We start from the raw sequence: 22,784 nt of genomic DNA, 5'->3' as shown, positions 1-22,784 counted from the left end.
TTCTAGAGAGAGAAAATGTTCTGTGAGAATGAACCAGGATTTATATAAAAACTTTTATTTATTTTAAGAAAATAAAATAAAAATTTAGGTTCTTACCAAGTTAAATACCGACTTTCTCCGAGACATTCACATGATTAATTCGTGTACGTAAAAAACTATTTTGGATGCAAAATATTGTGAGAGTTTTAATTTTTTCAATTTTTATTTTAAAATAACTTAATAAGTACAAATTTTAAGCAAATGTTTGTTCTTTCTTTTTAAAGTTGTTTAAAAAAAACAAAACTTTTCATACATTTCAATGTTCTTAAATGGTGTTCAACCAAACTTCAGTTTTCTTCATACACTTATAAGTATTTTTTATACACAAAAATGATATTTTTAAATTCTCGATACATTCTAAAAAATATTCAAAATGTATTCTTTCACACAACAAATAAGAGAGTGAGGGAATTTAAAAGATGCATAATCCAAAATAATACTAAACTTATTCATGATTATGCATCCCCCATAAGATCAATCATCATGTTGATATTCCAAAATATTAGTGAAAGATATTCCAAAGTACATGTTTAGTAATTATATAAAATAAAAACCATTTACATAGATTCACACTAGACATTTGAAAAGAAAATATATTTGTCTCATGATGATATTTTGCTATTTTTAAAATGTTAAAAAAAAAAAGAACAAAATTTATATTGAATTATACATTTTATTTATGGAGACCTTGTTCATTTGAATAAATTTAGAATAGAGTAATTATATAAAATTATTTATAATAAACTTAATTTTTACACATTTTAACAAGGGATATTAGGGCAAAAAATCACAATAATCTATACTCTAGAAAATATGTTGGCAATTCCATGCGTGTTAAAGAAAAGGCAAAATTAAAATAAAAGTATGAAGGTGTGCGAGGAAAAGTGTGGAGGTGCAGAAAGAAAAAATCCCAAGATCATAGCAAGTAATTATCGGACTTTTACATTGATTTCCATATGCACCTCCATACTTCAAAATATCATGTTTGTCGCTGTCTCGTTTTTACGCGAGAACCGTGTCACCTTCCATCTTCTTATCATTTGAAAAACTCTATGGTATTTGGTGGAAGGGTGATGTACGTGAATGGCCATTTCTTCCTGTACCTACATAAATAATTTCTTGCATTCCTATAATTTGAAATATAACTTTTTATATTTCGGTTCTAAAACAAAATAAAAAATCTACACATTCAAAAACATATGATAAAAAATAAATCTATATTGTATAATCCAAAATATATTATAAAATTTGAAATAAAAGAATTATGTTTTAAATTATATATTTCAAAATATTAAATTTACATTTTGAATTATATAATTTAAAATACAAAAATACATGGAAGTGTGGAGTTTTTAGTTGTTTAATTAATTTCTTTAATAGAATAATTAAAATTATCATTATATTTATATATTAAATTAATTTATTATAACTAATAATTAAATTCTAATTTGTGAGTAATACCATACTAATTTATATATATGTACATTTTAAAATAATGTAATATGAACAAATTATTATTATTTTTTTATTTTTAATTAAAAAAACGGATTAAAAAGTGAGTCGGTTCCTTTCTACTTTTTGCCCACGAATTTAAGTGAGATAAAGCAGATTATTAGGTTAAAAATTCCAATCAAACTCTTTAATTTTGCCGGATTAAGAGACCAGTCCTTAAGTTTTAACCCCTTTGTTATCCATATTTCAAAGTGGTGAAAAAAATATTGTTAAATGCATTTTTTTAAGTGACTAACGCTTGCCAAATAATTTTCAAAACAATTTAAAAGGTATTTCAAAATGTTTGATCTAGGAATCTAAATTTTATTTTTTAATCGAATGTTATAACATGTATCTTAAATTTTTCCAGAAAAACTTTAATAATGTAATAATAAAATTAATTTAGAGTGTTGAAAATGTTAGGTTTGGGGTTTTATTTTGGTTTATTGTTTTGTATGTTGCGGTGATATTCTTAATATTTAGGAAGAATAAGTCATAAGTTATTACACATAGGCATGCAAATATGATCTTTTAGAATTATTTGTTTTGATGTACCAACTTTGTATAGCTGTATATTTCTTACTTTTGAATAAAAGTAAACATTCAGTTCTTCTTCCATATTATAAAATCTCTAGATATCCAGTTTTTAGTGGTTTGGAGACAATTGTTGACAAAGGAACATCCAGGATAATTTAGGTTTTTATGAAACAAAAGTAAAAGATTTTTACAAGGGTCAAATGAGCTCAAACTAGATGTTATGAAGAGAAGTTAAATCGTTCATCATGAAAGATAGAGAAAAGATGGATAACTTTCTTAGACACACTAGTAAAATGAAATATAATGGAGAGATGATGGAGCAAAGAACAATGGTGAATAAAATCTTGTACTCTGATGCAGATAAACTTAGGTTGAGATTTTATATCTATAGAACTCGAGTCTCAAAATCCTCAACGTCACATGATATCAAGTTTTAAAAGATTTATTTAATTGTGTGACCTATTGATAAGTACACCAAATTAGTTGTAGTACAACCAAATTGAGGTTATTGTATCTATAGGGGTTTAACAAACATATTGATAACTTGTTTTTAGGTTTTTGTATTTGAAAAACATTGATAATAGTATATATTGTATAAATTGAGTGGAATAAAGGCTCAGTGGATTTCATCTCATCGCCTTTCACTACACCACTATTGTCTTGTCTATGCATTTACGCAAATCATTCAATATCCTATGAGTGCTTTTTAAATGTAACTTTAGGTGTATTCGTGACACTCAAAACCTAAAATCATCAAATTTTAGTATGATTTCTTAGTGATTGCTGTTAGAGATATTGTATTTAGTTTATATTAGTTTATATTGTGTTTATGTTAATTAGGGAAATATAGTCCCTATATGTTTATTAGGGAAACATTGTTCTTATTTTATTTTATTTTATTCTTACATATTCATTTGTATTTGGGCTTAGCCCATATTTCTTCTATTATAAATAGAGAACCCTATGTGTGTATTTATCACAAGGGATTAATTTCAATATATAATTTTCACTATATTTAACATGGTATCAGAGCTATGGTTAGAGCCTATCCTAGCGATATTTGTTGGGCATATTGTTCCACCCGTTATTGGGCCGTTATCAGACCAGGCCAATTTATAATATATAAGTGGGGTGCAGATCTCACCTTACAAGCCGGTTTTGTGGGGTTGAGTTAGGCCTAGAACCTACTTCTAACATGGTATCAGAGCTATGGTTAGAGCCTATCCTAGCGATATTTATTGGGCAGATTGTTCCACCCGTTATTGGGCCGTTATCGGACCAGGCCAATTTATAATATATAAGTGGGGTGCAGACCTCACCTTACAAGCCGGTTTTGTGGGGTTGAGTTAGGCCTAGAACCCACTTCTAACAATTGCTTGAATAACAATTTGAATTAAGATCAAGACTTTATAACCAGTTAGAGCCTTAAATTCATTCATAACATCTAAAAGTAGGAGGAAAATTAGTTGGATCATAATTTGAAACCAACTTTCACTCAATCCCAAGCCAGTGAAATAAGATGAGTGATTAATTCATCCACTAAGAGATACAAACTAATTCACATATAGATTGAATGAAAACATAAATAAATATCCAAGAAGCAGAAATATAATAAAAAATTAGAATGAATTATATTCAACTTCGATACAAGTTCAACTACTCATAAAATATTACTATGCAAATCCAAAAACATACAAACATAATATTTTTGGAGTCTCAGAACATTGTATTTCTTAAAACTTAAATAGTATGTTTTTCATATTGATCCAAAAGAAAAAACTATGACATGAATAATTACTTTTCAATCCAAACTTTAAAAGCTCTTCATCTAAATACACATTTCCACCTCTAAATAAATTTATAATATAAATGTTTATAGTTATTTTGAAGTAAAAAGTTGTTAGAAACTTTATAATTCTTATTAATTTATTAATGTGAGCTATATATTATATTATACTACATTAATGTGCGCTATATATTATATTATACTAATAGTTTTCTCCATGGAGAGAAAAAACTGTTTTGTTTTGTGATCCTGAAAAACTTTATTGCATCATATATGTATATGACGTATTTTTTATTCATTCAAATTTATATTCCTATAAATAATAATTATTACTATCTTTTATTTGCAGTATGAAGATTCTTTCATTCGTAGGTGATGAATAAAGTGGTTACTGCGTGTAAGTTTGTATAATCAGTTTTGGTTATGCAGTTCGTGATATTTCTAATAGTATTTTGTAACTATGATGTCTGCGATACTTTTAAAAGTAGTAAAGTGTTATAAGAAATGTTTATAAGGTTTTACACTTTAAACGAGTTTCATCATATTATAATTTATTTTTATGATTATCAAACTCTCGAGTTAACTCTTAAACTCTTACGAGTTTACGTTTTCAGACATGGTTTTCGAGTTAATTCAGAAGTAAACTCTTTTCTGCGTAAACTCTGTAGAATTAATTGTAAAATCAGTAAGATCGTGTAGAATCGCAAGTTTGGAGCGATTCTACAGCTTGAAAGGGGAGAAAATTAATAAAAACAAGGTCCTTTGATTTCTTTTATTATATATTTAATGAAATGCATAAAAATTAATGACAATAATAAAAGTATTTATGTTTTACAATATTTATTTTTATGAACAACATATCTATAAATTTTATTTATTTAAAGTTATATAATTTTGTAGACTTATTTGAATTAAGATATTATTTATATAATATTTTTCATCTAAAACGAGTTTACAAGTTGAGTTTACGAGTCGAGTTTACTCGACTCTCACGAGTTTACGTAAATTCGCGAGTTTGATAACCTTTATTTTTAATAAATTTTTACAAATTTTATTTTACTAATTAGATTACGTAAGACTCAAATGTTTATAATTTTTATTTTTTTAATACATTTTAGAACTTAAAAAAATAATCTAATTTGATTATTAAAATTAAAAACTATTTAAATATTATATTCTACAGATATTGTATTAATACTGATTTTTTATTTCTAAATTTAGAATCTTATATAAAGTTAAAATTAAAATTTTAAGATCTTGATTATATTATATCAACCTATATTAGTGAATACTTTTAATAAAATCTATATAAGACTCTTCTTAATTAGGTTGAAAATGATGTTGGGGTGAGCAGCAAGCACAGTAACATTGGGGACCAGAGATGATGACTGATCAGACAAAGCATAAAATGTCGGTGTGAGACCAAAAAATAGGTTGCAAAGTTGTTAGAAAATATTTAGGTTCCTTTTATATTGGATCCGATTATATCAAGTAGGGCATATCTTAAGTTAGATCTATTAGATCAACTACATTAGATTTAATTTAATTAACAAAGTAAATTTAATCTTAATTTAATTTTAAATCAAAAAAATTAATTTAGTTAAAATAATTAATAGATCCAATCTATTTTATGAAACTCATAAAGTTTAACTTTATTTTCAAACTTTAAATTATTAAACACATTATTTAAATAAATGTCACTCTCTATATCTTAAAAATAATATTATACCTAATAAAGTATAATATAAATCACTATTAATATCGGTTTTTAAAGACCTTATAGGCGTATTTTTAGTTTATAAAGTAAATACCCTAAACACTGAAATAATTTTTTTTTTTTAAAAAGTAAGATAAGAAGTACATGGTAACCTAAATAGATTAGTCTCGAATTTCATAAACTCTCTCCTTCCATTTAATAAATTTATTTAGCTAACCTTATATGGAATTTATATGGATTTGATTCTTTTACGAGTTTGGCTTTTATTTGGAAATGTTTTTTTGTCATATATGAAATTTTTACTTTTAGTCTTTTCATTTCAATACATGCTTCGGCTTTATGATATAAAAATGGAAAACATTTAATATTTTATATTTTTACTCAAATGTAATTTGTGTAATAAAAATAAACACAAAATAGTATTTTTTTTTTTACCTCCATAAGAGGTAAATATTGTGTTAGTTATTCGAACATTATATATATATATATATATATATATATATATATATATATATATATATATATATATATATATATATATATATATATATATATATATATATAATTTGGGTGTTGCTCCCTCCACCTTCTCAAGCGGGACCTGTACCTCCCATTATTTTAATTTATTTCAAAAATATTCTATATTCTTTTATTCCAAAAATATCCTACACCTCCCCACTATCCTTAGCATTTACATGGCTCATTAATGGACCAATAGATGACTCAAATTTGAACTTGTAATCTTAAATAAGTTTGATTCAATCTTATTTTTGCTGATGAATATATTTTTTTCTTTTCAAATTACTTAATAAATGGTAAAATGTTATTCTAAATTTCTAGAAAAATGTTTATATATATGTGTTTTTTTTACATATAATATCTATAATTTTTAACATAAAATTCAAAGGTAACTTCAATATTAGTACTTTCACCATTTCCATTTTATCAAAGTAAAAGTCAGATGTAAATACAAAATAATAAACATAATAATATTAATAGTAAATAATGTTATATTATTATTATTATTATATACTAACTTTATAATGACAAAAGAACTAAATAAATTCTAAATCTTTAACAAATAACTTTTTTTTTATATTTTAAGTATTTAATAATATTTTTATATTATTTATCTAATAAATTAAATATTTTATTCATGTTATTTCAGTCAAACATGTCGGTGAGTTAAAACATAATATAATGTTTAAAATTATAGATATTATATGTAAAAAAACACACACATATATATAAACATTTTTCTAGAAATTTAGAACAAAATTTTACCATTTATTAAACAATTTGAAAAGAAAAATATATATTCCACATCAAAAATAAGATTGAATCAAACTTATTTAAGAAAATATATGACAAGTTCAAATTTGAGTGATGTAAATGCTCCATTAATGAGCCATGTAAATGCTTCATTAATGTAGAGAGAGAAAAAGAAAAATTGTTCAGAATAATGAGAAAATATAAGATATTTTTGAAATAAAAAAAATAGTGCGGAAGTATAGAATATTTTTTAAATAAATTAAAATAATTGGGAGGTACCCACTTGGAGATGTGCAGGAAACAACACCCATGTAATTTTTCTTTAAATTTGTGGTTTTGTATTTAAAAGACTGTGTCAGGAGTTAATGATAAACATTTTATAGATTGCTATGACATATACTGTTAAGTGAAATGAGATTTTAAAATGTATAAAAACAAACATTTTTAATTAGAGGGCCATGAATCAACATCAATAATACTTTAATTTCTTTAATTAAGCATAGTCCTCCTCGTGAAAGAGCTTACCTTATTGAAATAGTTTATTTTATGAATATCATATTTTTCTTGTTATCCATCTATGCCCCACTTTCTGGATCATACAAAACTGTGTCATTTATTTATTCACTCACAGGAAAAATCTGACAAGGCTTTAATAAGGTTCATTGGTTAAGATTAATTTGAATGCAATCATCAATATGGATGACACCAATTAAATTTTACAAAAGCAAATCATGATCTTCTTGAATGAAATGGTAGGAATATGACATTGCATCCATCCACGTATTCATGACACCGCAAACTTGTTTGATATCTAAACCTTTCACTCACAACAAACAATTTTACATGTTACGTACTCTCACCGAAACCAAACCATCTTGATGTAATCTTTTCCCCTTCTTCCGTTTTTCAATGCAATTAAATTGCTTAGTTTCTTCTCCCGGGTTGCACACCACATGTTTGATAGAAGTATCACTTGTGAATTGGTGCATTAAACATATTTAGGACAAGAAATTTTAACCTTTCTGTCAAAATTTGTCATCTGTTTGTTTTTGTATAAATGATACTGAAAAGATTTATAATAATATGATGATATCTGGGCAGCAATAATTGAGAAAAATGATAATTAATTTGAGGGGAGCATCTTAGACAAAGTGGAGCGTGATCACATGTGGTGATAATCTGATAATGGTGTCTGTGTAGTATCCATACGAGTCAGTGCCATATAATAGCAAAACAAAATACTTGCTCCATGGATAGATACATAGACCTAAGAGCCAATCTGTTTTTGAACACGTATTGAATTTAGATTCTATTCTATTAAAAGCACCCACCCTCTTCTCTTCTCTCTTTGGCTAACAATTTGTTTTCAATTTGTCTTCCATATCTTTCGTTATTAATTACACAATACTAAATCAGCATCTTTAAGACTAAGATTTTTGAAATGGGAAGCTTTCAAACTTGTGTGTCTGTCTGTCCACCCTTATTTAAAATAACAATAATTGTAGTTTTTAATACAAGACTGCACATCAAATGAGATGCTGAGGTTTGTCCAAATTCTCTTGTTTGGCCGAACAGTATTTTATTTTATTTTTTCCTTTTACATGTAGCAATGATGCTAATGTGATTTTTAAGATTGCATTTCTTTTTTTGCAAATCTTGGAAGTTGAAACTGAGGGATTGTTTTTGTCATTTTCTTATTGACTTTGAACTAAATGAATGCTTGGATAATAGTAAATTTGGATAATCTATGCTAGAAAGAGGATCCAGGCGTGAAAAATGAAAGAGAAATTTCATGAAAATCACTTGAACTGCCACTGTTTGTAATAATGACTTACCAGTTTTCGTGCTTATGTGTGCACCACTTTAACCTACTTTAATTGAAAGGTTAGATTTTGGTAGAAGAAGCAAAAAAGAAAAGGCAAGGATTAGTCATATTATATAATGCAAAAACAATTAAAGATATTTTAAATCCATGGTTTCTGAAATCAATTTGTGTGTGGAATCATGAACAACTATTTATTTACTGCATTTTTTAAGTGTTAAAAAAGATAAAATATTTTGAAAAGAGATTTGAGAAGAATTATGTCATGACGAGGTCAATGTTTTCTGGACAAGTACTCCCAACTCACATGGGCCTTTCTATAACGTGTTTTGGGCTTTTCTGCTGAAGTTAATATCTCGATAAATGCCCAGTTTCCTGCACTAAACGACAAGTGAATACTCAGTGTTAGCTTTATGACCGTTAAATTAAACTGTTGGAAAGTAAGCTTGATTTTTTGAAATTATATATTTTTCTCTTCAAAGAACACCATTTATATTGGAAGAATCAAATCTTAAAATATCAGGTCTCTTACTCTATCAGTTCTGCCATTTCCTTTTCATGTTCAACTTTTCCCTTTTTTTTTTTGGCTAATATGCAACGAAGAGATATTTCATACAATTATTGTACTGTTTAAAAAAATGAAAATCTAAATTTTAAAAAGATGACTGTTACTTCACTGATTAATATTAAAAAATAAAAATCTAAATTTTAGAAAGTACAATTTGCACTGTCAGGGTAAAACCTCTATGCAATACCAAGTAACAATGTTATAAAAAAAATTGCATTTAAAGTTGAGAAAATGGTTGGCAGAGATCATGACAAGAAAGTGGTGGTATCTATCCCATGTGGCGATTCCAAATTTCAGAGTGGTTGTGAAAGAGTTGAAATAAAAATAGTTTTCTTAGAACAATGTGTATTTCAAAGAAAAAAAATTGATTAGTTTTGAAAATGAAAAGATGTACATATAAAGAAGTAAAACATGAATTATAAATTGAGTGATGAAAAATAAAAATTCATAGGTTTAAAGTGAAAAAAATAAAAATTGGTGTGCACTACACTCTTTCCACCCGACATTGGAGTCCATGAGATGTATTCGTTCCCTTCCCAACAACCAAAAAAACCATATCCCATAATTCAATTAAATTTGTTTGGCCTTGTAATGTAGTGTTTGGAACCTGAAAGTGTTCTTCACGAAACCAAATTTCAATTATCACAACTCAACTCTCCCCAAGAAAAAAAAAAATGCTGGTTCAATTAGTTAGCATCCTATTCGTGTCATGGTGCCAAATTAACCAAGATTTTTCTAATTGTGCAAGATTCTGACATTTAAATGGAGACAACAGCACATAGACATTCTGAATTTGGAAAGGCATCACATTCGAGTATTTATCCAATAAAAGTATTTATTGGATTGTATTTATAGAAGAAAAATTACCACGTGCTCTAGTGAAGAAATATAAAATTTAAGGAGGGTTAAGAATTTAAGGAAAAAAAAACAAAAATGAGTCACCCAATTCTCAATTTTCTTTTTAATCATGTACAACAACAAAAAAAAAATCCCCCTTGGATTCATTAAAAAGATAGACACTAGAGAGAGACTGAGAGAAAAAATAAATAAAATATTTGATTTTTTTTTTCTTTTTATTATTATTACTATTATTGTTTATCGAGATACTGATTTGGGTGTGTTTGGTTGCAAAGGAGAGGCATGTAAATTGGTACTGAGATTAAGAAAGATAGACTTGAACGGTTGAATTTTTAACGGTGAGGCAAACGGGACACGCCCGAAAATGCGTGTTGCACTGAGCACAGATGCATAGGTGTCGACACGGCAAAACCACCACAGAAGCCACCCGTTTTGCACACCCTCTGCATTTTGGACCAGCTCGCTCCGGGTCAACACATGCTGACTCGGCATCCTCTGCCTCGCCCCCGGCGCATGACAGCCCTCCCCCGCGGTCCTCACAGCTCATCATGGCCTGCTGCAGCTGTGCCTGCAATGATGCCGCAGTTGCTTCCTGCGCCTTTGCTTTGGCCTGCCAAAGCTGCGTCTCCACGCCAAGCTGCGCGGCACGTGCCTCCAGCTCTGCGTTGCGCCTGGTGGCTTTCTCCACCTCTGTCTCCTTCTCCCTCAGCTGCCGCAACACCGATTCCTCCGCTGCCCTTAACAGTGCCCGATAATGTCTCTTTCTCTTCTCCGTCAATGCCCGCCGCAATTGCTCGCCCTGCATCGCTACTTTTAAATTAACAATATTGATAAAATAATATTCTTTTAATCACAGCCTCCATTGTTAACAGTACAAACATGTAAAAGTACCTGGACTTGAAGGAATCGGTCAATTTCATCGTGCTGTTGTTTGATTTGCAAGGTCAAGCCATCGGGTAATAGAGAAAGGAAAGAAGAGGAGCGACAGCCGTGATTTTGCTGTTGCTGCTGATTTAATTGTTGATCACCAAAGGATAAGCCCAACCCTGTGGAGACTACATTTTGATTATGAAGTTGAGTGAGGTCTACAAAGTGTGGAGATTGTGATTGTGATTGTAAAGAGAAGGAATTGACAAGGTTTGGCGCAATGGCCTTAGCTGCTGCTGTTTCTCTTCCTCTCTTTCGAGAATTACTACCTGTTTCATGAATCATTCAAATCCGTGATTCTTCAATAGTTTAATAAGAACAACTACATGCAGAAGTGTCAGGACAGAACAGAGGAAAAATAAAAATACCTCCGTTGTTGAATAACATAGAAGATTGATTATGATCAAGGAATTCCCCTGGCAAAGAATAGTCAAGTGGTGGTTCTTTTCCGCTTTTGCTGTTGGAAATACATGAATATTAATAACAGTAATGAGAAAAGAATGATTGTGATGTGCAAAAGAAGATGCAAACCTGCAGTTTAGAAAGAGTACATTGGAGGGGTATTGAGCTTGAACAGCCATGATGGTATGAGAGAATGTGAAGGTAAAGGGAAATGCAGAGGTAAGAGAGAGAGAAACACAGAAGAAAAATGAGAGAAATAAAGACGGGAAGGCCTATAAGGCGGAGTGTTCAATAAGAGGATGGACCAAAATATAAATAAAAAAAAAAAAAAAAAAAAAAAGGAGATGAGAAGGAATCAAAAGAGAATGAAAGAAATGGTGTGTCTTGAGAAAAGGGCGAGCAAAGGCAAGAGCAGAAGAAGCAGAGCAGTGGTAGTAGAAAGAGGTGGGGAAGCGATAGATGCGTTTGAAGCGAATGAGTCCAACAAATAAACACCTTATTTCTTTCTCTCTTTTCTTTGCTTCCCTTCCTCGCCTCCTGTTTATCTTTACTTGCTTTTTCTTCACACCTAGTCTCCCCTTTCCTATTATTACTTTCCCTAATTTAGTCCCTTTTCTTATTTCAACAATAATTAACCTTTCATCACAGTATTTACTATTAATAACACCACTAATAACATTCCTCTTTTCTGCCTCTGCAATTCTTTCCTTCACCTTTCCTTTCTTCAAAAAACATAACCATATGCATTACTCCTTTTTCTTTCCAAACTACATATCTTTCAATTTTACTATTTATATAACATGCTGTTACATTTTTATGGATATCTTTCTTATTAATTATCATATCTTTTAAGACCATTATTTTTTATTTATCTATAAGATTTCTTACTTTATATATACTCTCTCCGTGAGGATTTAGTATTTATGTTATGTTAATACTTCTTATAAATAATACTGGATACATAATTGGTTAACAGAAACAATTCATTTTATGATTTTGATGTGCATGTATGATATGGTGTGAACAGTAGAGAAATAACTTTAGTCTTGTAATTTTCTTTCATCAAATCACATTCTTCTCTGTAACATTTTTTGCTACATTCCAATTAAAAACCCCTCTTCTTTGTCGTTAATATATATCAAGATTCTCTTTGTTTCTTATTCAACCAAATTACTTTTCGCCCTTTAAATATATTTACTTTCTATATTTTAACCGTGTCTCGTTAAATTAATATCACTCAATTTCTTATAAGTATCTCTGTTGATCACCAAAAATAAATAGATATAATTATATAAAAAACTAGTGCTGATCAAACTTGCACATAAATTTATTTGAGTGATATATTTATTAAGGTTTACGAGTATTATGTAATAGCAAAATTCATTTATTTTAAAAAAATTCATAATAAACTAATTATACTCATTGTTGATATATCTTTTAATATTAAAACTAAATTAAAAAAATATGAAAAGGAGAGGGTAAAATAGGTAAGGGGATATTAATGACGTTGGCAGCATAGAAAATGGAGAGGGTCGGTGATGTTATAATTTATGTGGCTAGGTATGTGTTAGTAGGTACAGTGGTTTCCCTCTGAATGATGATAATGTCATTGGCAGCCACAACAAGGTCTGTGGCTTCCATTTTCGATCATGATAATGGCAATGCCGCAGAGAACGTGATGCGGTGTCCACAGAGAAATTGACAAGGAAGAAGGAAAAGAAGGCAAATCAAAAAGACTTTTGAGAACTGCTATAGAAAAACAATTTTTTTTTTTTTATTTCTTTCTTCTTTCTAAGGTCTATTATTTTAGCTTTTCAAATTTCACTTATATATGTTTTTATTGTGTAACTGGTCAAAGGTTGGTGGTTAGACAGTAGTAAATGAGTTTTGATGAACCTGTAATTTTGGTAAAATAATTGATGGGGTTTTTGAGGTTTGTTTTAGTTGATGGAATCGAAATTAAATATTTTTATTACAAACACTCTCTTAATTCTAAGTTCTAAATTCAAGTTCTAAACTTGGGTTGAGTTTTTGTCTTTATAAATTTTTCTTTATTGATCAGATTGTGTGTTATTTAAAAAAAAAAAAACATTATAATATTAAAATTATTGTTTGTCTGAATGTTATAGTAATAAATACATAATAAAAATTAATTAACTATCAAGATCTATTTATAAATTTTGAAAAAAAAATTTGATTAATAGTTGTTTAATTACAATTATAATTATATGACTTAAGGTTAATATGATTATTCTTATTACTAATTTTATTTGTAACCAAACCGTTAATGATTTTGTAATGGATTAAGAGATATTAGAACTGTCAAAACAAGTAATTCGACTTCAGTCCACCACGGATTGAAATCTGATCCGCATAAAAAAATACAATTTTTTCAAATCCAATCCGATTCGAACTCGTGGTAGATCGGGTTAACCCGCGAATTATGATCCATTTTGACAACTAGATCTAGGAGATATGTTGACTATTCGGTTAGTGACTGATGAGACTATGATACTTTGTATAATTTTGATATTGAGCATGGAGAGAAGGATTTTGTGGGTATATAAATGCAAAGAGATAAGGATGTGGAGAAGGAGGGGAAAGGTTGAAAATCTAAAATTGATTTTGTGGAGTTATCAATGTCTCTTGGTGAAGAAACAAATTATGTGATGCATAGAAAGTAGGAACATAATTTAGGGCGAAGACGCACAAGAGAAAACGACTTGTACTGCTATAAGGAAAGCCAACCATTTATTTCAGTACTAGGGAGCTCCATCTTATGAACATTGGGTTGTAGCTAGCTAGCAAGCATTTTATATAGTTATTTATTTGGTAATGAGATTGATAATTGATAATGAAAAAAAGGCATGGCATGGGCTGGCATTGTTTGGAATGACTGTGGTCATAATTGGCATTATTCTCACTTTGGATGTAAACAAGGGAAGCTGCTATTGCCTTTCAAAGTTCAACCATACCAAACCAATATATATCTTCTCTTTTCCACTTTTCCACTAACCTTATTTTACTTTTATTCTTCACTTTCAAAAACACTACAAACATCTCTGCCAAACTTTCCCATTCTTAATTTAACTACCTCTTATTTTCAACATTTTCATCATCATATATCGATAAAAACAAAACACCCTTATATTTCATATTTTTAACAAAAATTTATATTAAAAATATTACACTTATATTTTATATTACAATATAATTTGTATTTTCACTATTGATAATTTGTTTAATATTTTCAGTTAAATGAAAAAGTGATTGTATGAAAGAGATTAGAGATTAAAGAAACAAATTCTAGAAACAGTTATATTAACGCGTTATTGTTGAAGGATAAGTCTTCAATTATAACTGTATTATTAATTCGCTTAAATTTATATATAGACTAGAAAGAGTTTTAAGTCTTGGTCCAAAGTTTCACATTCTTTAAAATTTATATATTTTTTTTTTCAAAAATCAGGATTTTATAATGTAACTTATTACTTAGTTCCAATAAAATAAATAACATATATTTAAAGCCTTTTATTTATTCAATCTTAATCTTACATATTAGTATTAGTGTTAAGACATAAACAAAGTTTCCATAGAATAAAATAAAAAATTAATATAAATTTATATACACATAAAATATTCTACTTAGTAAAAAAAATCTTTTAAAATAATGTCAAATTCGTCAAAACTTAACACAAAAAATAAATAATAATTTATAATTATAAATAAATATATATATATATATATATATATATATATATATATATTTATTTTGACACCATCACCATTTCAGCAACCTTTTATTAAAAACAATTGACATACATTAAATATGACACATCGACTATGCATAAAAGGATTTCATAATAAGATACAAAAAAATTATTTAATTTTTTAAGGTTAAGTTAAATTTAAAGTTTAGTCTTAATTTTAAATTTTAAATATTCTTAAAGTTTTGAAAGTACTTTATCAACTATAATTGCAAATCGAAGCTTGTGCATGTACTTTTCTTTCCCTACTTGCAACGCTGTACTTTGTACTTAACAGGTTGAATGATATTGTTTTTAAGCAAAGTTGTTTCCTTTCTGTTTGGTTTGTCTTTCTTTAATTATGATTCATGCTTTAAATCGTTGGTGTCATCAACTATTTAAGCAATTGCTGTTTGGTAAATTTCCATCATAAGTATAATATGTTGAAAAATTAGTGTATGCGTGATGTATTAATCCATCATTGCATTTACATACAATTTATATTTTCTGATTTTTTTTTGAAGTATACTGATTTATACTTTTGATGTTTTCAAATATATTAAAAATAGTTATAACATGTTTAACAGAAAATAACAAAAAAATTCTGTGGAAAATATGCACTCATTAGTCATTTTCATCTACTATAGATTTGGTGGAGAAAATAATTATAAAAAAGGCATTGCTTAATTTTTTTTTCTATAAAAACATATTTGGAAGATATTCTCAACTTTAGAATTTTGTCAGTATTGTATTTTTAAAACTTTTAAATAATGTGAAATTATTTGAAGTATTAATAGATTTTTTATAATAATTTTTTTTCTTGGCACCTTTTAAAAACAAAGAAGATTCTATTAATTGTGGCGAGTCTTCTAAAATAGAAAAGTGTAACTATTTGTGATTTAAATCCCTTTTGGAATGGGTTAACGTGTGTTAATTAAAATTTTTGCAATATCAAAAAATAAAAAAATAAACAATAAAAATATCGTTTATAAAAAATAAAAAATAAAAACCCTGTCTTAGTTTACTCTCGTCATCAAATTTATTTTTATAGTTTTCTACACACATCTTACATTAAATAATAAAATAGATTTGTTACTATTTTTTTAATTTATTAAGCAATCGTTGTATCTATTAGTCGGGGTTTAAAAATAAGCAAATATCTAAACATAAACAACTCCTGAAATCCTTCAAGACATTTTACCTAACTCTTTGATGAGATTTGCGTGCAAACTCTCGTGGTCCGTGCCATTTCACACGCACATATGACTAATATTGATTAGTATTTTGCTTAGCTTTGTTAAGTTATATATATATATATATATATATATATATATATATATATATATATATATATATATATATATATATATATATATATATATATAGGCTTAAACCCTCCCTTGGTCCTTGTGAAAATCTCAGTTCGGTCCTCAAGTTTTGAACTGTCTCAGTTGAGTTATAATTTTTGTAAAAATGCACACATTTTACCCCACCGTTAACTGATCTCAAACGGCGTTAAGTTTAGCTGACGTGGTATGCTGACGTGTTGGCTTAATCCCTTTTGGTCCTCGTATTTGTGTCAAAATCTCAGTTCGGTCTTCAAGTTTTGAACTGTCTCAATTGGGTCATAATTTTTGTAAAAATGCACACATTTTACCTCGTTAACTAATCTCAAACAGCGTTAAGTTTAGCTGACGTGGTAGCCAAAGGACATGCTGACGTGTATTATTTAATTATATGAATTATTTTTTAAAATAAACAGTGTTTCACGTGGCACATGCCTATTATTTAGTTTATTTGAATTAGAGATTTTATTCATCTCTCTGAGAATTAGAGATTTTACACAAATTATCTCGTCGGCTCAAAAAATATAATCACCGAAAAACTCGCGTAACCAGTGCAATCAGTCTCACAGCCTTTTCTGCAAATGAACCAACTTGGTAAGCTATAGGTTCATCACTAGCCTTTAAGCTATTTATTCCACTGATAGCAGAAGATAACTGTTGCAGAGTGAGATCAATTAGCGATTGGGGTAAAATGTGTGCATTTTTACAAAAATTATGACCCAATTGAGACAATTCAAAACTTGAGGACCGAACTGAGATTTTCACACAAATACGAGGACCAAGAAGGGATTAATCCAACACGTCAGCATACCACGTCAGTTAAACTTAACGTCGTTTGAGATCAGTTAACGGTTGGGGTAAAATGTGTGCATTTTTATAAAAATTATGACTCAATTGAGACAGTTCAAAACTTGAGGACCGAACTGAGATTTTCATACAAATATTAGAACCAATGGAGGATTTATATATATATATATATATATATATATATATATATATATATATATATATAAATGATACAGTGAGTATATAAAAGACAGAACGAATACATTGAAGTTTATGAGGGATGCAGAAATCAATTTGCGGGGTGTAGGGAGCAAAGAACTAGGTGATGCAGAAAATCAAGACCCAGCCCATTTTGTATGGTGTTTCTTGCCCATTCCTTCCTGTACCCCATAATTTCAACTTGCATATCATCAATAATTTATCATTATTGATTATTTTTTAATTGTCTCAACGGTTATCTCCATTCATCAGTAACTAAGTTGTTAACCATTCATCATCCCGTCAGAAGAGTCCACCATACAGTATACAAATAAAATTATAAGAACATATAAATTAATTGAGTTAAAATACCTTTTTATATTATTAGTAATAATTTCTACTAAAATTTTTCATTTAATAATTAAGTTGACCTCAATCTAATCACTCCTCAATTTGTTGAGATGATACAAATACTTTCGGTGCTTTCCTCCCATCAAATAAAAATATAATTAATTAGTTTTTTATTTTGTCATGTTAGAAAATAGAGAGGGCTTGGTGTGAAAAGTTGAACAGTATTGTTTTTGGAATTGAATTGATCAAAATCTGGCAGAAGGAAGACTAATGAAAGCAAAGACTTTCGCCAAACCACACATTTATCTTTCCAGAATAGACTTTCAGCCTTTCTTATCTTGTTCAAATAAAATAAGAACCAAGTGAATATTCAAATTATTATATATAAAAAATATTATTTGAATTATTGTATAAAAGAGATATTTTTATCACTAATTTACACGACAAGCCAGAAAATCCTAAATAGACCCAAAATTCCTAATTTATTAAAATTAATATATGCTCTCCCTTTAAAAACCATATGGTTAAATAGTTCATTTTTTTTTTTACTTTAATAGAAATGAGTAAATTAAAATATATAAGTTATACTTAAAATCATTAGTTCACTCTGAGAAAATAAAGTAGTTTTTTTGTTACGCAGCTTTAAATTCAAAGTTTTTTTTTTTCCTAATTATTAAAAAGTAGTATCTAAATATTGCTGTTGTTCTACATTGAACTCAAAAGTTGACTTTGGCTTTTTTCCAGATTTAATAAAATGATAGATGTGGTATTAATTGTTTTATTAAATCTTGAATCATTTGTTAGGGTAATTTAAAAAGATTCATCATTGTTTACTTATTAATATGTATATATCAAGTTTTATTATTAATTTTCACTATTTTTTATATACATTTTTCATATTATTTAGATGAAAATCAAATCGATGTAAGATGTTTTTAAAATTTTGCGAAGACGGGAAATTAAACTCTTTGGACGTGTATAAAAATATGAGTTATAGTTTCTATATTTAAATTTTTCCATATCTAAAATTTTAACATATTTTTATCTTTAAATTTTAAAATAAATAGATATAATCATTTTAGATATGTTAATTTTTTTATATTTACTAAACATTATTTTAAATCGACATTTAAATAATATTTTGTTACAATAATATAAACAATTTAAATATTTTACTAAAATACGTAATTAATTAAAATAATTTAATGTAATTAAATTATAATGATTATATTTATTTATTTTAAAAAAATGTATAAAATATGTGAATCAAAATATATTAAAGTTGAAACATAAATCAATTTTATTTTTGCTTCTAAATTTGAAAACTATAACCAAATTTAATTTTATAATTATGTATTTATGAATATATATATATATATATATATATATATATATATATATATATATATATATATATATATATATATGTATGTATGTATGACTATCGCAAGTAAGATAGTATTTGATTTTAATACTTTATTAATATATTTTAAACAACTTATTAAGTTTTATAATCCAAACTTTAGTGTCAATTTAACAACTTGTATAATTGCAAACAATTAAGTTCTTAGAAGTTAGAAATAACAAGCTTAATTATTATTATTATTTTATATAGTTTGAAGTTGGTTTATATACTTTGAATAATGCAATGTGTTATATTGTATATATGTTTGCATGAGACTCATTTTTTATCTAATTATTATTATTATTTTTCATAAAATTGATTTTGTTTTACTTCAACCACGCAAATCTACTACAGACAGATGTACGTTTAAATCTTTCCCAATTTGGTTGGATAAGAATGGAAGAGGTGGGAACACGTAAGCACGTGCCATACACAGCCAAGTAAGTGTTGATATTTTGCACTTTTCCACTTTTCGATATGGGACCTACCAATGCTGTCAATTTCGATTCACGACAGGGTCCCTTTCTTTGATACATAAATAAACCACCTTAACACTGCAACCAATCCTATATTATTTTCTGCCTTTCTAACAAACACAGACACACAGAAATGGCTCTAACACTTCGTTCTTCGGTTTCCCTCGTCAACCAGAAAGAAACCAGACTCCCAAAACCCAAAGAAGACGTTTCCACAAAAGTTTCTTACCTCGGAAAAACGAAAGTAAACCAATCTTTCCGTCTCCGAATCAAGAGTTCCATGCAACAAACACATGTCACAGGAGACAACAGCAGCAAAAACTTCAACGCCCAAGTGACGATGAAAAATGAGAAAAGGGAGAAGCTTCACGCGCCGTTGGTTGGTCATAGTCATAATGATTCGATGAGAGTGCCGGTGTTTGTGATGCTGCCATTGGACACTGTAACAATGGGGGGCACTTTGAATAAGCCGAGAGCGATGAATGCTAGTTTGATGGCTTTGAAAAGTGCAGGAGTTGAAGGAGTGATGGTGGATGCTTGGTGGGGTTTGGTGGAAAGAGAAGAACCCTTGAAGTATAACTGGGAAGGCTATGCTGAACTTGTGCAAATGGTTCAAAGGCATGGCTTGAAGCTTCAGGTTGTCATGTCTTTCCATCAATGTGGTGGAAATGTCGGAGACTCCTGCAGGTATATCACACACTACTCATTTTAACTTATTTCAATGTGTTTTTACTGGTCCTGTGTTTAGATTTGGGTTGTAAATTGTTGTGAGATTGATTTTTGTTCAGGAGAGTTCGTGAAATTTGTTGTATGCAACATAAAAGTTATCAACGTTGTTTTGTACTTGTAATAATGAAAGGGCAAAAAAAAAGGATTAATTTTGATTTTGGTTATAATTTTGTAGTATTCCTCTGCCTCAGTGGGTGCTGGAAGAAATCAGCAAGAACCCTGAACTGGTTTACACAGACAGATCAGGGAGGAGGAATCCTGAATACATATCCTTGGGCTGTGATTCAATGCCTGTTCTTCGGGGAAGGACACCCATTCAAGTGTACTCTGATTACATGAGGAGCTTCCGTGATAGATTCAGAGACTATTTGGGCAGTGTTATCATGGTAAGCACCACACCCATTTTTGCTTCAATTTTGGGGTTAATTTGTGGTCAGAGTATGAAAGAAACATGGCTAAAACTTTGCGATAACAGTAAGCTTTTTAAGTGCATTGAATACATTAACAACCACACATAGATGATGACAGAGTAGAAATATTAAATCATGTAACTAGAATTAGGTCTTTATTCACCCTTAAATTTTCAACCATGTTCATAAATTTAGAAGACTAGTTTGAAGGGGAATGGAGAGAAAGCACTTATAAATTGATAATAAACTAGGAAATGAGGAATTTGTTTCAGATATGAAGTACTGAGACTAAATTCATTTGCAGGAAATTCAAGTGGGAATGGGTCCTTGTGGGGAGCTAAGATATCCATCTTATCCTGAAAGCAATGGAACTTGGAAGTTTCCTGGCATTGGAGAATTCCAGTGCTACGACAAGGTATGGATAAATGAAAGGCATGATTTTGATTCAATGAAGCTGAAGCATGTCAATGTTACATAACAATTAGACTCATAAATCTCTGGCTTTGTGATAATAATGACATCTCAAAGGTGACAAATTACAAAATATCCTCCTTTTCTTGTTGGCTTTAGTAAAATGACTTGTTTGTCATGCAGTATATGAGAGGTTCCTTGGAAGCATCAGCTGAGGCCATTGGGAAGAAAGATTGGGGAAGAAGTGGACCCCATGATTCTGGCCAGTACAACAATTTTCCCGAAGAAACTGGATTTTTTCGTAGGGAAGGAACATGGAACTCAGAATACGGACAATTCTTCCTTGATTGGTACTCCACCAAGCTTGTTGAACACGGTGAGAGAATCCTTGCATCAGCCAAAGGCATATTCAACTCGCGTGGGGTGAAATTATCTGCCAAAGTTGCTGGAATTCATTGGCACTACAAGGCAAGGTCACATGCAGCAGAACTAACAGCAGGCTACTACAACACTCGGTTTCATGATGGGTACCTAGCAATAGCAGAAATGCTGGCAAAGCATGGTGCAGTGTTCAACTTCACCTGCATGGAAATGAGGGACAAAGAACAATCCGAGCATGCTAGTAGCTCCCCAGAGGGCTTGGTTCATCAAGTGAAGATGGCAACCAGAAGAGCAGGAGCAGAACTTGCTGGGGAAAATGCTCTTGAGAGATATGACGCAGCTGCATTTTCTCAAGTTTTGGCAACAAGTGACTCTGGTTCTGGATTGTCTGCATTTACTTTTCTCAGAGTGAACAAGAACTTGTTCGAGGGAGAAAATTGGAGGCACTTTGTGGAGTTTGTGAAAAGCATGTCAGAGGGTGGTAGGAGACAAAGCCTTCCACTTTCTGATTCCTGCGGCACTCATCTTTACGTTGGACACATCACAGGATTTAAGAAGCAGCAAGAGCAGGCTCAACATGTTGCTCTCGTCTGAACACATGTATACTATGTAGCTAAATTCAAAGCATCATAGTTTTATATACAACTGAAAAGGATGTAGAATTATGATTGCTATACGCATGGAAAATGGCATATATTATAGCCAAATTCCAACATACCCTTCTTATGTAGTTCGCTTGAAGTCGTTTGTTCCATTCTTGTAATATGTTCAAACTTTTCAATAAGAGAAAGGAAAGATCTTTCCTTCTCATTTGATTAATCCGGTGGCATTTGAGCATTCAGTTCCTAGCGTCTAATCTTTAAGCAAGAACAGAACAATAATACTTGCTGGGTAAAGGAAGAAGCACGAAAAAACGAACAATAAATAGGAAAATAACATTTTGACACCAATATTTTGACACTGCACATGTGTCAAAATGTGATTGGATAATTTCAAATTAGAAAAAGAAACTTTGGTTTTTTCTTCCAAATATGTCTCTATTTCAGTTTTTTTTAATTTGTAACTGTTCAACCACATTTTGACACGTGTACGTGTCAAAAATTGGTATCAAAATATCATCTTCCCA

At 29.3% G+C, this 22,784-nt stretch overlaps 2 protein-coding genes across 3 annotated transcripts; one reads left to right on the top strand and one right to left on the bottom strand.

The window, feature by feature from the left end:
- Positions 1-10,263: 10,263 nt before the first annotated feature.
- On the bottom strand, positions 10,264-12,116 carry LOC106777296 (probable BOI-related E3 ubiquitin-protein ligase 2). Of its 2 annotated transcripts, none has more exons than XM_014664867.2 (4): positions 11,549-12,116; positions 11,386-11,474; positions 10,982-11,286; positions 10,264-10,889 (listed from the first exon to the last, which is right to left on the bottom strand). In XM_014664867.2, the coding sequence occupies exons 1-4, from the start codon at positions 11,596-11,598 to the stop codon at positions 10,392-10,394; spliced, it is 942 nt and encodes a 313-aa protein (XP_014520353.1). In that variant the 5' UTR covers positions 11,599-12,116; the 3' UTR covers positions 10,264-10,391. The 2 variants fall into 2 exon arrangements, with proteins under 2 accessions (XP_014520353.1, XP_022631522.1); XM_022775801.1 differs by having other exon boundaries at positions 11,569-12,115.
- A 7,693-nt stretch (positions 12,117-19,809) lies between these two features.
- Positions 19,810-22,477, top strand: LOC106777133 (beta-amylase 3, chloroplastic-like). The gene is made up of 4 exons (XM_014664660.2): positions 19,810-20,414; positions 20,632-20,842; positions 21,171-21,281; positions 21,461-22,477. Exons 1-4 carry the CDS (start codon positions 19,861-19,863, stop codon positions 22,250-22,252), a joined length of 1,668 nt encoding a protein of 555 aa, XP_014520146.1. The 5' UTR covers positions 19,810-19,860; the 3' UTR covers positions 22,253-22,477.
- The last annotated feature ends 307 nt before the right edge of the window (positions 22,478-22,784 follow it).

This window comes from Vigna radiata, chromosome 11, assembly GCF_000741045.1.
Source record: "Vigna radiata var. radiata cultivar VC1973A chromosome 11, Vradiata_ver6, whole genome shotgun sequence".
Lineage (NCBI taxonomy): Eukaryota > Viridiplantae > Streptophyta > Magnoliopsida > Fabales > Fabaceae > Vigna > Vigna radiata.
Note: the sequence above shows the minus strand (reverse complement) of the source record. Positions and strands in the feature narration are given on the sequence as shown.

Bases quoted from the DNA above. Each gene is read 5' to 3' on its own strand.
- LOC106777296 (XM_014664867.2), bottom strand. From the start codon at position 11,598: ATGGCTGTTCAAGCTCAATACCCCTCCAATGTACTCTTTCTAAACTGC. The intron at 11,475-11,548 runs GTTTGCATCTTC...TATTTCCAACAG, and splicing joins GTACTCTTTCTAAACTGCAG to CAAAAGCGGAAAAGAACCAC. The intron at 10,890-10,981 runs GTACTTTTACAT...GTAGCGATGCAG, and splicing joins ACCGATTCCTTCAAGTCCAG to GGCGAGCAATTGCGGCGGGC.
- LOC106777133 (XM_014664660.2), top strand. From the start codon at position 19,861: ATGGCTCTAACACTTCGTTCTTCGGTTTCCCTCGTCAACCAGAAAGAA. The intron at 20,415-20,631 runs GTATATCACACA...ATAATTTTGTAG, and splicing joins AATGTCGGAGACTCCTGCAG to TATTCCTCTGCCTCAGTGGG. The intron at 20,843-21,170 runs GTAAGCACCACA...ATTCATTTGCAG, and splicing joins ATTTGGGCAGTGTTATCATG to GAAATTCAAGTGGGAATGGG.